This window comes from Eschrichtius robustus, chromosome 20 (assembly GCF_028021215.1).
Source record: "Eschrichtius robustus isolate mEscRob2 chromosome 20, mEscRob2.pri, whole genome shotgun sequence".
Taxonomy (NCBI): domain Eukaryota; kingdom Metazoa; phylum Chordata; class Mammalia; order Artiodactyla; family Eschrichtiidae; genus Eschrichtius; species Eschrichtius robustus.
In genome coordinates, this window is record NC_090843.1 from 53477595 (window position 1) to 53493195 (window position 15601).

The 15601-nt window shown below is 48.6% G+C and overlaps 1 protein-coding gene across 1 annotated transcript in view; it reads right to left on the reverse strand.

Annotated features, from left to right (window-relative positions):
• PITPNA (phosphatidylinositol transfer protein alpha) overlaps nucleotides 1–15601 on the reverse strand; it is a 35075-nt gene that overhangs the window by 15182 nt on the left and 4292 nt on the right. Inside the window, exons 3-6 of the mRNA XM_068530345.1 lie at nucleotides 10826–10971; nucleotides 6718–6809; nucleotides 3089–3096; nucleotides 1917–1991 (exon numbers count right to left, since the gene is read on the reverse strand). Coding sequence (XP_068386446.1) covers nucleotides 1917–1991; nucleotides 3089–3096; nucleotides 6718–6809; nucleotides 10826–10971 — 321 coding nt within the window. The remainder of the gene's footprint in view (nucleotides 1–1916; nucleotides 1992–3088; nucleotides 3097–6717; nucleotides 6810–10825; nucleotides 10972–15601) is intronic.

The following is a 15601-nucleotide window of genomic DNA, read 5'->3' on the forward strand; positions in this document are numbered from 1 at the left end:
TTTAGAATCCACCTGCCAATGCAGGGAACACGGGTTTGAGCCCTGGTCCGGGAAGATCCCACATGCCGCGGAGCAACTAAGCCCGTGTGCCACAACTACTGAGCCTGCGCCCTAGAGCCTGCGAGCCACAACTACTGGAAGCCCGCACGCCTAGAGCCCGTGCTCTGCAACAGGAGAAGCCACTGCAATGAGAAGTCTGTGCACCACAACAAAGAGTAGCCCCTGCTCTCCGCAACTAGAGAAAAGCCCACGCACAGCAATGAAGACCTAACGCAGCCAAAAATAAATAAATAAATTTACAAAATGCACAAAAGGATATGATAAAGAGTAACTCTTTCTCTTGTCTTCAAGTCCACTCCCAAGTACCACCACTGCTAAACATTCAAGTGTAGAGATTTTTCTTTTAATACAGATGGTAGCATGTACACACACTGTTTCACATCGTGCTTTTTCCACTAAACAGTGTATGTTGAAGACTGTTCCCTACTGGTTCTTTTTAATGGCTGCATAATATACCACTATATGGCTGCACAACAATTTATTTAACAGGGTCCTACTGATGGGCTCTTACGTTGTTTTTAACCTTTGGGTACACAAAGAATGCTGAGATGAATCTCCTTGTATATAAGTTATTTCATACATGTGAAAACATAACTGTAGTATAAATTCCTAGGTGTGGAATTGCTGGGGTAAAGGATAGGTGTATTTTATTATATTTACTTATAATAAATTTATTTTATTTATTTATTTTTGGCTGCGTTGGGTCTTCGTTGCTCCAAGGGGGCTTCCTCTAGTTGCAGTGAGCAGCTACTCTTTGTAGCAGTGCGCGGGTTTCTCACTGTGGTGGCTTCTCATTGCAGAGCACGGGCTCCAGTAGTTTCGGCACGCAGGCTCAGTAGTTGTGGCTTGTGGGCTCCAGAGCGCGGGCTCAGTAGTTGTGGCTTGTGGGCTCTAGGGCGCAGGCTCAGTAGTTGTGGCACACGGGCTTAGTTGCTCCACGGCATGTGGCATCTTCCCAGACCAGGGCTCGAACCCGTGTCCCCTGCATTGGCAGGCAGACTCTCAACCACTGCGCCACCAGGGAAGCCCCTGTATTTTAAATTTAAAGAGTACTGGCAAATTGTGCTCTACAGAGGCTGTAATTTTGATTTTTTTTTTTTTTTTTTTTGGCCACTCCACATGGCTTACAGGATCTTTTTTTTTTTTTTTATAAATTTATTTATATTACTTATTTATCATTTTTGGCTGCATTGGGTCTTTGTTGCTGTGCACGGGCTTTCTCTAGTTGCAGCGAGCTGGGGCTACTCTTTGTTGCGGTCCGCGGGCTTCTCATTGCAGTGGCTTCTCTTGTTGCGGAGCACGGGCTCTAGGCACGCGGGCTTCAGTAGTTGCAGCTCGCAGGCTCTAGAGCGCAGGCTCAGTAGTTGTGGGGCACGGGCTTAGTTGCTCCACGGCACATGGGATCTTCCTGGACCAGGGCTCGAACCCGTGCCCACTGCATCGGCAGGCGGATTCTTAATCACTGCGCCACCAAGGAAGCCCGGCTTACAGGATCTTAGTTCCCCAACCAGGGATTGAACCCCCACCCTGGCAGTGAAAGCACCAAGTCCTAACCACTGGACTGCCAGGGAATTCCCTAATTTTGGTGTTTTAAAAATTCACCTCCTCTGTGCCGGGAGTTACATTTTTAGACCAATCCCAGCACTAGGAGAGGTCCTATAAAGAGTCTTGGAGATCATATTTTTCAGATTAGAGACAGAGCAATCCCATCCTGGTAGGACAGATCTGGGCACAGGCTACTGCCTGCCTGGCCAGGAAAAAGGGGGCCACGGATCAGACCCCTTGGCAGGGATGGAGCCTCAACACCCCGTCCTGGGGCCTGGAAGTCCTCGGGGCTCCTGGGAAGTGCTACTTACATTCTCCTGGGTGCCAAGATCTGGTTTGTGCCAGGTTTCAATTTTAATCAGAAAGTCTTCTTTCATGTACTCGTTCTGGAAGGGGGAAAAAAAAACCTTACAGTCACCAGGCTCAAAGTTGGAGAGTAACCATCCCCCCTACTTGCTCACGGGCAGTCGAGAGACCCCAGCCTTTGCCTTATAGTAACAGCTAACTGTACCAGGAGCCCACAGTACGCCGGGTGAGTGTTATCTCGTTCAATCCTCACCCCAGCCTGCGAGGGCTGTAGTAATACCACCCTCATCTTACAGTCAAAAAGTTACGTTCAAAGGCGTGAGGGGACTTGTCCAATGGCACAGAGATAACGACAGAGCTGGGCCTCAAACTCAGTTGTGTCTGGCTTCAAAATCCATGTATTTAATCCGTGTATCTCTCCTATTTGGCTCATGCACAGGGTGTAACGCCTGACTGGCAGCATGGGAAAAGCACGGGGAGACTTCCCAGGCAACCAAACGTGTTCCCCACCTGCGCCCGTTCTCCCCAGCCAGGCTTTTGCTAATTTAACCCTTCATGCTAATTATCAGCTTCCTCCCTTCGTGCTTTTAAAAAGTTGGAACTACTCAAAGGAGGAACACGTTAACCCCCTAACTCCTCAGCGGGAATTAGGTTCCCAGAAACTTCCTACATTTACCAGCAGGGACAAGGCACCTGGATGAGGACGCTGAACGGCGGAGAGAAGGGGCACTGACAGAGGGGCTGGGTCTGGAAAAGAAACCTCGCTGATTTCTCAATTTTGCCAAGGGTCAGTGATCTCTGGGGTCAACAAATGCCCCAATGGGAAAGTCACAATCGGGTCAGCTGAACTGAAGCTTCTTGTACAACCCTGGGAAGGCCAAGCCTGGGGCAAGCAGGGGAGAGCCTTGCGTCATTCTGTACACGTGAGACCCGGGGCTAGTATGCCGCAGTCCTGACTGCTGCACCTACAAAGCCACCTGCCAATGTAGATTCAAGCAAGAGGCCTTTTTGCCAATTAACAAGTTCCTCATTAGGACTGAAAGGATTAAGCCTCAAAAGCTCCAAAAGTCACCCAAGAGAAAGAGAGGAATACCCAGGAGTCTCCGGGGCAGTTCCATTTTTATTTTTCCTTTTCTTATAAATCATCTACAGTTCCAACCCCCCTGAAAATACTTACTGTAATAACTGCTCCAAGGCAAGGACGTGGAAAAAAGAAAGAAAAAGATTAATGAGGATAAATAAAATATCCACCCCTCACCCCCAGGGAGCACGGAAGCGAAGAATTCTCCACTCCCTGGGGCACTCCACGGTCACTCTCCAAGCCCCAGCGAGTACATCTGGTACCTCAAATGCAGCAACTCTCAAGTTTCACTCATACAAAAGTTCCCAAAGACCAAATATGGAATTTAATTAAAGCGATGCCACTACAGGCTCCTCAGGACTCTTCCCAGTTGGGCAAAGACAGGGAGCAGCTCTGATGAGCTGAAGCGTGGAGACCCGCTGCTCTGCCGTCGGAGTGTCACCTGGTGTCCCCCCACCACCACTTCCCGGGGCACAGAGCAGGGCACTGTAGGCCAGGCACTGTCTATCTGCCCTCTGCATCCTTCCTCTCACTGTAACCAAACCTCTCACCCTCCACACTCCTGATCATTGTAATGAGACCCCCTCGGAAAGCACCGTTCAATTATTTATCAGAGAAAATGACTGCAGCTCTAATGTCACTGGGGAACAGACTAGCCCTCCTCCTGACCACAGCCCAGATCATTCTGTACCCTCTGACTTCAGCAGTTATTGCAATTTCAGATGGATGCCACACTGCCCCATCTGACAGTACATGGGGCTAACAGTCAAATTCCATAACTCCAAAACTGAAACTAAGGTTACCTCTGAGATTGAGGAGAATTTGAAATATAAGGGATAAGATCCACCTTGTATAGAAACGACCCAAGAGACTATCAGTAATTTCCCTGAATCCAACGAAAGATACTTGCAAGAAAGCATCAGATCAAGATTATAACTAAAAGGGCTATTGAAATAACTGCCCTGTTATTAGTTTAACAAAAAAGGAAATGAAGGGTATGATATCCATCGAGGGCGAGTCCAGAGAGACCAGTTTGGCAGAAATTCTCCAGCACTGTCCTGGGAGCAAGAGCCCTGGGCTGTGTACATGGCACATCTAGCAGCCCCATCCTGAGTGTCAGGTTGGCCTGGTTTGATGACACTAGCCCGCAAGGTTCTCCCACTAACCACCTGATTCTGAGTCTATGCTCTCTGAGCAACCTTCTCCTAGTTTGGCCTCTGTTGGGACAGAAAGTGCTAATCAACAGACACAAGGCGGGACTTCCCTGGTGGTGCAGTGGTTGAGAATCCGCCTGCCAATGCAGGGGACACGGGTTTGAGCCCTGGTCTGGGAAGATCCCACATGCCGCGGAGCAACTAGGCCCGTGAGCCACAACTACTGAGCCTGCGCTCTAGAGCCCGCCAGCCACAACTACTGAAGCCTGTGCACCTAGAGCTCGTGCTCCACAACAAGAGAAGCCACCGCAATGAGAAGCCCGCACACTGCAACAAAGAGTGGCCCCCGCTCACCGCAGCTAGAGAAAGCCTGCGCGCAGCAACAAAGACCCAACGCAGCCAAAAATAAAATAAATAAATTTATATAAAAAAGACATTCATTCTGTATGACGCTGGGTTGTGACTGTAAAGTCAGCACCCACTGAAGAAGCCAACCTCCTCTCCCCTACTCCCTGCCTCTCCTCTTCATGGAATATTTAGAAATTACATTTTTATTCTTTTGGCCAAGGATCAGAAGATGCGAATGAACATGTGGCGTCTAGAAAAATGCCCATGTCAGCTGCAGCACACTCTCCCCAGAATTACAGAGGACAGTGGCATCTCTCAGTTGGCACAAGCTGTGTACCCAGAACCCCGCCCCAGGCATGCAGCAGTCCACCCTATCCGTTTGCCTCCTTTATGCCAAAGTTGGCTAAGGTTCTTACGACACATGCTCAATGCAACTCACTTACACATCAAGAAAATTCACCTCTGGCCCTAGACCAGACACACCCAGCCACTGTGCACACTGTCTTTTAAGAAAGTGTGTACGTGCCTCTTTTCCAAGAATTGAACAGCTTCCTGCCTGATGCTTAGGGAATAGTGATGTTTGCATTTTCAGCTACAGCAATAAAACTCTAAGCATTACACATCCCAGGTCCCACCAATGACTGTGCACCTCCTGATACAAGGTTCTTGAACCTGCGTAGGATTGAAGAGAGCAATGACCCTGTGATCTAGACTTTAGTCATTCCCAAAGTCAAAGTCTCCAACATGTATCTTCTTCATCAGATACAATCTAGGGAGTGCCAGGTCCCAACAAATAAGAGAAGTATAAGCAGAGGCTGGCAGGAGGACCCCACAGGCAGACCGTCTGTGCCAACAAATGTAGATTGGCTGGGGGAAAAGCCACTTAACTCACAGTCGACTTCCAGGGGACCTCTAGAGAACCCCCTGCTAGAATTCCAGAATGTCTAGAATAGAAAGTTCTCTGTGAAGGTTCAAATCTTTCCTTTCTAGAAACTCCAGATAGAAGACTAGGGAAGATTAAGAGAATAATTCCACTCCTATTCCCACCTTCAACTATAGAACATGCTGGTCTAGGGAGTTCCCTGGTGGTCCGCTAATTAGGACTCGGAGCTTTCACTGCCAAGGCCTGGGTTCAATCCCTGGTCAAGGAACTGAGATCCCACAAGCAACATGGTGCAGCCAAAAAAATCCACAAAAAACCAAACCATGCTGGTCTAGTGGAAGCCACTGATTCAGGGCTCTTAGAAGTGACTTCCCTCCTGCTGGTCCCCCTCACTCAAATCTGGTGTGCGGACTGCAGGTGTTATATAACATACTTGGGGGCTAGCTGTTTCTAAACCCTTTGTCATCAAATATTGGGCTTATTTCAACTTTTCCCCAACAACATCAGGGTTTTCTTTGCTATGTTTTCTTGGTGTCTAGGTCTGGCCCTTCTCCAGTGCAGGAAGGTCACCCTGCAAGGCCCCTTCCTACGACTGCCTCTCTCAAAAGTCCCTGGGCCTCACTGCTGCTTTTCAAGCCAAACATGAATACATCCTATTAAAACTGGAAATTTCAGTATCTAACAATAAGGGAGTAGCTTAAAAAGATCCCAGTACATTCATACAATGGAATACTATGCAACTATTAATAAGTTTTTAAAAATAATTTTTAAAAAATTATTAAGTTTTAAAAAATTAATAAGTTTTTAAATGTAGTGACAGAGAAAAGGTTTCCCATTTACTGAGTAAAAATGAACAATTTAATAATTAGTATGATTTGACCCAAAATTTGGCTGAAAAACGTGTCTGGAGACTTTATATACATGTGTATATGAAAGCATTTTAAAAAAGGATTAGAAAGACACTAAAATGTTAAGTGACTAGAAATGAAAGGATCATGGGTGATTATTTTCTTGTTTATATGTATTCTCCAAGACAGAGGACGTTACTTTTGTAATCAGTAAAAACCAAAATTATCATACCATCCCCAAATTGGAGGGATTGGTTCTATGGCATCTTGGGCCATGGCTACTTGGTGGTTCCCAGCCAGCTGGCTGCCAAATTGCACTAGACAACACTGGCACTCACTACCGGCCTGAAGGGAGGCCCCAAGCTCATCCTTCCACTGGCTTAATCTGGAAAATGAAGGTGGGACACAAAACCCCAATTCACTGCCACCCCTGAGCCTACTTGACCACACCCTCCATCCACCGTGGGGCCCAAATTCCAGCTCTGCACTCACCTGTTCTGCAATAAGGGTAGGCATTCCACGCTTTTTCATGTATATTCAGGGCTCCCTCCGGGGCCAGCATTCGAACAAATGTGGGCACTTTGCTGTAGTGAGAAAAGGGTTATAAAGAGAAACAGAGGAGAGAGTTAGAAGACAATGGGCTTCTACTGCACATTCTCCAGGCTGCAGCTGCAGCTCCAGCTTCTTCGTGGGGAGCTGACATGCAAGTTCCCCTGAGACCAGCAGGTTACTCTGTGTGTGAAAAGCCACCTGTCAGAGCCCGACACCCCAGCTCGGCTGGCTACTAACATCCACCCGCAACTTGCCCCCCTACCCACCAGGAACAGGACAGCAGGTGAGGCTCCGGGCTACCTGCCACGGCTTATCAGTCCTTACGCGATCATTACGCACTCTTCCAGAGCTCACTGGGCCCAGGGCGTGGTACTACACATCGCAAGGATGAGATGTCTTCAAGAGTGGACCAGAGTGACTGGCTGACTAACTTGGAATATGGGATCCAAGATGACTTGATCTGCTACGGTCAGTTCTGGGCAGCCAGGAGGGCCTCAGGGCCATCTGCCTCCCAGGACAAAATATTTTCTTCCATTCAATTCTTATCTCAGGCTACAGAGCAGCAGGTACCGTATGAGCTCTTTTTGTTTCTTTTGTTTAAAAAAAGGTATGTGTATTCCTCTGCCTCAGCTTTTAACTGGTAATCTCCGCAGTCTTAGCAGGCTCCGACAACCTCATCAGCTTAGTGCCTGAGGCCTAAGAAAAAAAGCTACCTCCAGGACACAGCTAACTCCGAACAGAGCAGCCCACTGAGATCCACTCACTCGTGGCCACACTCATTCAGGTAAGTATTTCTATGAGTTAGGCACCACGATGCATGTAGAAATCACACAGACATGGCTCCTGCCCTCAGGGAGCTTCCGTTCTAGTGAGGAGTGGAACTAACCAGGCAGAGCACTGTGAGAACACGGTGCATGGCGAGGCTCCCCAGGGAAAGGAAGGTTTACACAGAGTAGCGAGTGGGTAGGACTGAGCTAGACAAGAGGATGGCAGTTGGGTGGGAAAAGCTGGGGGGAAGAGAGAGAAGTTCAGAGTAGCTGGTGTAAGGTATGAGGTGGGGAATACAGGAGAACAAGCAGAGGCTGGGTCATAAAAGATCTTGTAGCTGCATCAAAGAGGATGGACTTTATCCCAAGGGCAAAGGGCCATCTATAGCTTTTAAGCTAGGGAGCAACAGATCTTCTTCTGGACAGAACGCTTGGAGCTGTGCGGAGAAGTGGAAAGCATGGAGACCAGATAGGAGCTGCTGTGGTAATCCAGACAAGAGATGATGGAAGGAAATGGAAATGCTGGAGATAACCAAGGAGATGGACTCAAAAGGACTTGATGAGGGACTTCCCTGGTGGTCCAGTGCTAAAGAATCTGCCTTACAATGCAGGGGACGCAGGTTCGATCTGTGGTCAGGGAACTAAGATCCCACATGCCACGGGGCAACTAAGCCCACGCACCACAACTACTGAGCTCTTGAGCCTCAACTAGAGAGCCCGTGTGTGGCAAACTACAGAGCCCACGTGCTCTGGAACCCATGCACCACAACTAGAGAGAGAAAAACCTGCACGCCACAACTAGAGAGAAGCTCGTGCGCCACAGTGAAAGATCCCGCATGCCTCAACAAAGATCCCACGTGCCGCAACTAAGACCCGAGGCAGCCAAAAATAAAATAAAATAAATAAATAATAAATAAATCTTTAAAAAAAAAAAGGACTTGATAAGATGAACAAGGAAGAGGGTGTTGTGAACCCATGGTTTCTGATTTGGGACAACTAGCGGCTTTGGTCTTCATGAGGGGAGGTGGTCACGGCATTCAGCACTGTTGGTTTTCTTTTCTTTTCTTGGCAATTGGGTGTTTTGGGGTTAAGAGTAGTGGTAGGTAGCAGTTCAAAGTTTCCACCCTCTCCATAAGGGAGAAGGTGAGACATGTCCCACCCTCCATATGTACAGACCTCCTCTCTGCCACTTTGGTTGGACCAACTGAGTCTTGAGGAACCAACTGGCCCCTACTACCAGCCTCACTATCTCTTTTCAAAGTCCTCTTTAAAAAATACAAATGTGCTATGGGGAAAGTGTGTCTTTTTTTAATTCATTAATTAATTTTTGGCTGCGCTGGGTCTTCGTTGCTGCGTGCAGGCTTTCTCTAGCTGCGGTGAGCGGGGGCTACTCTTTGTTGCAGTGCGCGGGCTTCTCATTGCAGTGGCTTCTCCTGTTGCGGAGCACGGGCTCTAGGTTCACAGGCTTCAGTAGCTGTGGCACAAGGGATTCAGTAGTTGTGGCCTGTGGGTTCTAGAGCGTAGGCTTAGTAGTTGTGGCACAGGGTTTAGTCGCTCCGCGGCAATGTGGGATCTCCCCAGCCCAGGGCTCGAACCCATGTTCCCTGCAATTAGCAGGCGGATTCTTAACCACTGCGCCACAGGGGAAGCCCCAGAAGGTGTGTCTTAAGCCTTATTCTAATCAACAGTTAGTGGCTCAGTAAGGATTGGTTGGCAGTCAACTCAGAGGAGGACGAGGAGAAGGCATGGAGGGAAAAGAGCACAATGTCAAGGAAATGGGATCCTGGTGAGTTGGTCTTTTTTGTTTTGTTTTTTAACTTTTTGACCACACCACGCGGCATGTGGGATCTTAGTTCTCCGACCAGGGATCAAACCCATGCCCCCTGCAGTGGAAGAACGGAATCTTAACCGTTGGACCACCAGGAAGTCCTTTGATGAGATTTTTTCCCCACTTCAGTGTTGTTCTCTTCCTGGCTCTGGCACTCACAAAATCCTGGACCCCTCTGGGCTGGCACTTTTACATCCCTAGATCAGCAGACTACATTAAATCAGCGATTTTACCAAATGAAAATGAAACTGCTTTGCTCAGCTTAATTGACTAGAGATTAAGGTTCAGGTTTAAGTTGCACAGCAATGTGAATGTTACTTAATGCCACTGAACTTAAAAATGGTGGGACTCCCCTCGTGGCACAATGGATAAGACTCCGTGCTCCCAATACAGGGGGCCCAGGTTCGATCCCTGGTCAGGGAACTAAATCCCATATGCATGCCACAACTAAGGAGCCTGCCTGCCGCAACTAAGATCCAGTGCAACCAGATAAATAAATAAATAAGTAAATATTTTTTTTTAAATGGTAAAAATGGTTAATTTTGTGTTATGTACATTTTACCACAATTAAAAAAAAATAGCAGGTTTATTTTTTCCAGTACTGGGTAGTTTCTAAAACTAGATTGATTCAATTTCCATTCAAGCTGGTGTATGTTTACTATGGCTTTCAATGTCCTTTGGGCCAGCTTACAGTTTACTGAAATATTACTGTCTTGGTGAGGGATTCAGCAATTCTGTGGTTTGCAATGGATTTTGGTACAACAATCAGTTCAAGCTATACTCTTAAATACTTATGCCTTTGATCCAAAGAGAGGTACCAAAATTTCGCCGGTAGCTGATTTCACAATATCAGAATTTAAAATACTACCTGACTCCACAATTCTACTTGTAGGAACATTTACTATAGATTTACACACATTGAGTATATCAAAAGATTCGTGCAGAAGGAGTTTTAGTGGAGTACTGTATGTAAACATCTGGAAATGACTGTAAATATACGTCAAGAGAAGACTGGTGAAACAACTTCTAGCACATTTGTTCAAAGATACGACGTGTACTTTAAAAGAATGAGGCCAAATATGCTGACAGTGAAAGAGCCATGACATGATAAGAAAGAAGAGATCCCATCTCTGTCAGATAACAAAGGAAATGAACAGCCATTTACACACACAGTGTGTGCACACGAACACACACACACACACGCACACACACAACTCTGGTACTCAGACAATGGAAGGGCCCACACTTCTAAGGACTAGGAGCCTGGTGGGGTGAGTACTACTTTTATTTAAAAACAAACAACCCTTTAAATAAGCAAAGAAGAACCACCTCTACCTACTCTCACAGGTGAAGCAACTTGAGCAACCAGCTAACAACTCAGAAAACACCCCGAATGATCCGCTGTCTCCACTTTGATACCAGGACGCCTTCGCTCTGCCGCGCAGCCACCTACCTCTGTAAGTGGTAGATCTTGTGCGTGTACTGGCCTTTCTCGCCGTCCTTTTCATAGGGCTCATTCACCAGGACCTCCACGCCTTCACCACCACCCGTTTCATTTTTGCTGGCCTCAGCCACAGAATACAGCTGCCCTACTTGATACTGAAGAAACAGAGAGACGGGAGTTACTGCCAACGCAGAATCTTCTCGATGGCTGCACACAGTCCAGTTCCCAGGAACTGTCCAATTAGATCGCTCTGGGACCCCCTGATCCGGGAGCTCATCCCGCAGTTTCTCATGTGGCCTTGCCCAAATCCGCCCAGAGCCACTAAGAAACGGTGCTCCATGGCCTCTCTTTAGCCATCAGGTGTGTTTAATTTCATCTTTCCCATTTTCCCATCCTACTTCAAGGCTTAAGGAGGCAGGTGAATATGCTTAATCTCACACCACTATCCAGAAAATAGAGTCCAAGGTAGTTTTTGCCCTGGACCTGCCTTTGGTCCCAGATCCCCAAACAAGATCTGGGTTGGTTGTTAGAAATCTCTTTATCCCGTTCATTTAAACAGATCCTAACACATGACTTCTTGTAAAGAAAGGTACCCAGTGCACTGTGAAATCCACAACCCCTGCTATAAAACTGGCTCATCTGCTTGTTTCTTCTCCAGCGTTGGGCCCCTCCTCACCCTGCCAGCAGCTCAGAGAGCAGTCCTGCAGGAAACCAAACCTCCTGATGCTTTCCTGATTCCTGGTGGGGCTGAAGCAAGCGCCCTGCTTCCCGTATTAGATAGCACAGATTCCTATCCCACAGGGCTGGCTGGGTGCACCCTCTATGTTGGCACTTACTAGATGGCCAAAGCCTAGTTTTCCTTTATTTGGGTCACATGCCACCCTATCAAGTCACCAGTCAAGATCACTGGGCTCCTCTGATCCCTCAAGACAACTCAGTATTAGGGCCAATGACCTGGGCAGTGCCCAGGCCTGGCCCTTCTGCTCCCTTCTCTCTGAGGGAAGCTGTCTAGAGGGGAAAATGAGGTGAAAAGAGAATAAACAGCAACCGTTAAAGCAGGAAGTTACGCCTATACCAAAGGATGCATCTTCCCTATCACGGCCAATGCCACCAGGCACAACAGTTTAGGGAGTATGAGAAAAAGAAACTTGACTATAGTTTGGGGAGGGGTTGGGGATCGATTTTCCTCACCCTCCACGCCCCCTCCCCAAGCTCCTGGTACTCTCAGGAGTGAAAGACAAAGGTCTTTCTCCCTTTGAGGCCTGCTCTACCTGGCAGCCTCCTAAGTACCACAGGGACGTTTCTGGGCAAAACATGGAAGGAGGTAAGGCAGCACACCAGGACAATTCATTGTTCACCACGAAGCTGAAAGAGCCCTAACTTCCAAAGCAAAAACGCAGTACAGGATGCCAAGGAAAGGGCCAGGCAAACCGTCAAGGCTGGGTTAATCCTGTAAAGAGGAACATCTGGGTGAGAGCCAGTCACCTTGACCTTGCTAATCCAGAGCAACATCAGGGCTGCTTCAGTGTCCCCAGGGAACCCCAAGCTGTCCCTCTGCTTTTCCAAGTCCACCCCCTAACAGAGGCATACATGAAAACCCCTATCAAGTGGGTCAGGATTTGGCTGAGCCAGGGGTTCCTAGGAGGCAACAGTAATTCTGTTTCAGAGAAGAGTCATAAGAACATCTAACCACTGACTCAGCAATCCTAAAGGGAAGGGGAGGCCGGTTTTACCAGGCCGGTGGAGGGGCCTGGGGGGCCGGCTGGTGGTGCTGCTTGCGGAAGGGCCCCGGCAGAGACTAATCCCCTTCATTTGGTTCCTCTTCAGCTGCAGGAATCAGAGGGCAGGCTCTAAGAGGATCAGTGTGTTGGGCTGGCATCTTCCCCTTTTAATCTCTCTTGATATTCTGATCCTTTAATCCCAATGAGACATGTAAGGCAGTTTTGTTAATCCTAAGAGGTGAGTAAAACTAGCCTCCGCAAGCTACAAGTAAGGGACACGTTTCATGTCAGAGGGTTCCCTTTGGCACCGTGGCTCTGCACCCTGGGAAAGCAGAAAGCAGTCAGACTCAGATGGGGTAGAGGTGGGGGATGGGGATCAGAACATTAAATCAGATAAACAGCCCCAAGGAGATGGGGATTCCAGCCTCCTCTGGCCCAGGACAGTGCTCCCTGCCCTGGAGATCTGCTCCGTTGTTCCCGAGAAAGAAGACAGCTAAGGAAAACAGAGACTCCACCACTTTGGCAATCTGGGAGTGGGAGCCCAGGAAGATATAGTGGGTGGGCCTGAAACATGTCATGAAAAACAGCACAGCTGTTGGTCCCACCCCCATGGACCTACCAGCCCAGGCACCAAAGGGGCCTGGTGCCATGCATCTCTGGAAATGAGAAGTAAAACAACCCTACCCACAGTAGGGGGAAAAGGCGGGCTGAACTGAGCAAGGAACCACTGGTGGACACACAGTGTCCTGATGGTCATAAAGACAGGGGCTTCTCTATTCTCTTTTCATTCCCCTTCCAAATCAGAAAGCTCTGAGGGCCTCCAATTGGGAAGTGAATCCAACAGCCACATGACACTGGGCTGTTCCCATGGGAACCGTTAGTCAGGATGGGTTATCGATAAAGACTCTGAGAAGGTTGGTCATTACTTATTTCTTCTTTGGCTTCCGCATTCAAGATTTTCTGATCTTCTGGAACTAAGGTTCAAGCCACTGAAAGAGCAGCTCCTGCTTCAACGCTGCACAGGCCAAGCACTGCTTTCTCATCAGTGGTTTATGGCTGAGAATGCGTTGACCATCACCAGGCTTACAGATGAATCGTAACCAGTGCTTACTTCCCAAGCTTCTGCTTTCAGGCTCAGTTCACCCCACAATTTCCTCAATGCTCCAAAAACAAACCACCACAAACTGAAAACCGCCAATTGTGGACGCTCTCAAGGTGAGTTCCCCTTTCCCTCCATTCTTGGCTCCACCATAAGCAATCAGCCAAGAGGTGCCCACGGACAGTGCTGGCCCTCCTGGGTCTGCCACACCTCTCAGAGACACTCCCACCTGTCATTCCATCAAGAAACTCCCTGCAGGGGCTTCCCTGGTGGCACAGTGGTTGAGAATCCGCCTGCCAATGCAGGGGACACAGGTTCGATCCCTGGTCCAGGAAGATCCCACATGCCACGGAGCAACTAAGCCCGTGAGCCACAACTACTGAGCCCGCGTGCCACAACTACTGAAGCCCACACGCCTAGAGCCCGTGCTCCGCAACAAGAGAAGCCACCACAGTGAGAAGCCCGCGCACCACAACGAAGAGTAGCCCCTGCTCACCGCAACTAGAGAAAGTCCGTGCGCAGCAGCGAAGACCCAACACAGCCAAAAATAAATAAATAAAATAAATAAATTTATTTTTAAAAAAAAGAAACGCCCTGTAAAAAAGATCCACTTCACCCCTAAACACCACTTGAGGAACTCCTGAACTCCCGGGGGACATCTTCCTCACTGGGGTGTGGGGTCCTCCTGTACAGCAGAGAGAGAGGCATCGGACGCCCAAGTTTCAGGGCAAGTAACGTGCTGGGGCCTTCCTGCTTGGCCTCCTGGTTTGGAAAATCATCACTTGCTGTTTTTTCATAAAGAGAGCAAGGACCCCAAAGGAGATGGGTTAGCAGGGCTCCCCCAAGTCAACAGCTCTCAGCCCAAGCCTGTGGTTCCCAGGCCCCATGTACATCTCAGGGGCCTCCAGGGATCACAGCATCTACCCAGCCATCCCCTCCCCCAGCTTCCCCAGTCTCATTTCTCTTATCCTCCTTTCCCAGAACTCCCACATCACGTTCGAGGCCCACCCTGACCCCTCCCCCAGGTCTCCACAGCTCTTTTTTTTTTTCACAGCTCTTAACAGATGTACAGCCCACCACCACCAGAGACAATCGTCCGGGGGGCCAATGCCTGCCCACCCTCTTTGGGCGCCAAGAGGCCATTTGTCTCATCTCAAGTGTGCTGCGGGCTCTGTTGGCCTGATCTCATTTTTCGAAGGTCCATTTCATATTTGGAACAGAGTGGAAGTTATCACAAGAGCTGACACTGCAGGAAAGAGAGCGACTGAGGGCACCATACTGGCTGAGCAGCTTCACCCAAAGTCGAGCTTAACTGAAAGCTGAGGGGCCTGTGGATTCCAAAGGGAGCAAAGAACAAGGCTGAGCTGGGAGAGGAGAGTGAAGGAAGTTCAGAGAAAGGGCGGGACAAGGGGGGCTCTGTGACAGTCTTCTGCTGTCCCAGAGACCAACTCTGAGTCAGCACGGCCTATGAACCTTCTTGTGGCAAATCCTGCCAAATCCCTATACACAGGAACGTCAGGCCCAAGAACCATAAAAGGACAGAGGGCAAGCCAAGCCCATCTGTCATTCCCTGCCCTCCGTAAAAGAAGGGTTCTGGGCCTCGGTCTTCCTAGCAGTCACGTGGAGTATGGCTAGGGAGGGCCTCAGAGATTTCCAGTCCTGCTGGTTTGTCACACAACCAGAGAGAGCCGGGCACACTTCCCTGTTGAGTCACAGAGGTCCTAGAAATGCACGTACTTAATCCCCTCAGTAATAGGTCCCCAAACAGGCTGAGTTCTAGCAGGTAAGAGGGGCTGGTTTAGTGTCTATTCAAAGTTATCTCGCTGGTCAACAGCTGGAGGCAGGTTGCACATAGTTGGTCAGATACATAAGCGCCTTCCTTCAACTGAAAATTGCACCAGGAAAATTCACATCAAGTACTGATTATCTCTATGCTAGAACAAACATGAAAACCATAAGAAGATA